The 1,974-nt window shown below is 36.5% G+C and overlaps 1 protein-coding gene across 1 annotated transcript in view; it reads left to right on the top strand.

Moving 5' to 3' along the window:
• Positions 1-834: 834 nt before the first annotated feature.
• Positions 835-1,974, top strand: part of LOC115237317 (proto-oncogene tyrosine-protein kinase ROS-like) — a 16,838-nt gene continuing 15,698 nt past the window's right edge. Inside the window, exon 1 of the mRNA XM_029810295.1 lies at positions 835-881. Within this exon, the coding sequence (XP_029666155.1) occupies positions 835-881 (47 nt within the window). The remainder of the gene's footprint in view (positions 882-1,974) is intronic.

The raw sequence follows: 1,974 nt of genomic DNA, 5'->3' as shown, positions 1-1,974 counted from the left end.
TAGCCGAAATCTTGATAACTGTCAAGATAGGCATTCTCGCTTATTGCTAGACTCAAGTAATCTTTTCCCTTTCGCGGGTCCCCAAGTGTGATTAGCCGAGATCTTGACGTAATGTCATGGTTGACATTCATGCTTAGCCGCTAGACCTGAAGAAAAACCTTCTTCCATCATTTTTATAGTAACCCCCATTATTGTAATTTCTATATTAAATTTTTTTTTATTAAGATTTGTTTTATTTAAAATTTAAAATTTTATTTTGTTTTATTTATTTTATTTTTCTGATTCCTTTAAAAATAATTCTCGAACTGTTTCTTTTAATTAATAGGTAAATCTTTACTAATCATGATATATGTTTCTTAGTAGAAATCACGAAACAAACCTTTAAACCTATGTCTGCGAAACATTTTAAAGTCTTGGCGAAAACCGCGAAGAATAGGAAAGAATCGAACGATACGGAAACTTCTGACTCGGGCGTCCGCGAATTAATAATTTTTCTATCCTCATCTTTCTATTCACACTTTTATTTCAAGTAATTTTTCTAAAACTATTTATTGTAAATTTTCAACCGCAATTTAAATTTTAGTTTCTCCGTTTAATTCCGGTTGATGTCCTCCGTATTCATTGTAACACCCGCGAGAACATAATTTTCTTTTACCTACATTCACGCACACGAACACAATTACACATTAGAATTTAAGAAAATGTATTTTATTAATAAGATTTCGTAAATCGAATTAAATGTTCCTTTATTAAATTTCATCTGTTTTAAAAATCGAACTTTCTGTGCGAAACGAGGTCCATCCTACATCATTAACTGTACTGAGGCCTTTCGTAATGCTAATTACCATCGACGAGATACTATTAAAGATTGTCAGCCTTGGGTAAATTTTTGTGACCATCAAGTGGCCCCGGTGGGCCCGGAGATAATTGAAGAATGTTGACATTACCGGCCGTTTGATTGCATCAAAGATAATTACACAAATTATTTAATTCATACGGTTATTTTATTTCATCCAGTTATTGTTTTATTATCGAAAACACCGACGAGATATCATTAGAGACTGATAGTTTTATGGTCTTTTCCCTAAACCATGCGTGATAAATATTCGAACAAAGGTCCCCTAGAAGACCAAGAATTTTAAACAGCAACTAAAAGATACTCGAAACATGAGAAGGCTCGAAATTTAAACAGTGCACATGCAAGAGACAAATAAATAGATCAAATAATATTTTTTTTTGGAAGTCCTCTAGTGAAAACGCGTTATAGGAAGAGTCTCGAATAAAGGCCCCTCTAAGAACTAGAGTGATATCTTATAAATGTAACTATGATCCGCGACTGAAACTCGCGACATTCGACACCACGTGCTCGCCTGCTAGATCACCCTTGCGCGGTATCTGCTTGAGATAAAACTCAAGTGAATAATAAAACTGTCAACTTGGCCGATCATGGCGGACTCTCCAGTGGACGAGACTTAATTTTTAATAACAAAAGCCTACACCAATAGGCGCAACCTCTTGGACCTTCTTTTGGAAGGGAGGCGCCCTCAACTCATGAGAGGGGCACCATTTTAAAGATTGATTCGTTAAAAAAGAATATTGCTTGCCTAATGGAGAGGGTACGCGAAGAGACGCCAAGATTCGATGTACGCGAAATCCTCCCTCAGAAAAATTAGTTCGTCTTCGCCTCTCGATCCGAAGCCTTCTACCGAGTCTGCTTTTAACTTTCAATCAACTTTCAATTTTTGTCTTCAGTTTCCGATGCAGTAAATACTCAATTCTTAATCTCCACGGTTCCTTTTTCTTTCTTCGCGCCTCTTACAGTTGTGCGAGTGCAGAGTGCGGTTTCCCATACAATCAAAAGACTTAGAATATCATTGGTGATAAGTGATATTCAGTGTCAAGTGAATTAACATCACAATCAACATTACAACTGAACGAATCTCCGAGCCACCCTTTCCGCACAGCCGAGTCCAC

This window comes from Formica exsecta, unplaced genomic scaffold (genome assembly GCF_003651465.1).
Source record: "Formica exsecta isolate Colony F162 unplaced genomic scaffold, ASM365146v1 scaffold114, whole genome shotgun sequence".
In the NCBI taxonomy this organism is placed as follows: Eukaryota; Metazoa; Arthropoda; class Insecta; order Hymenoptera; family Formicidae; genus Formica; species Formica exsecta.
This window is presented reverse-complemented; position numbering and strand designations above follow the sequence as displayed.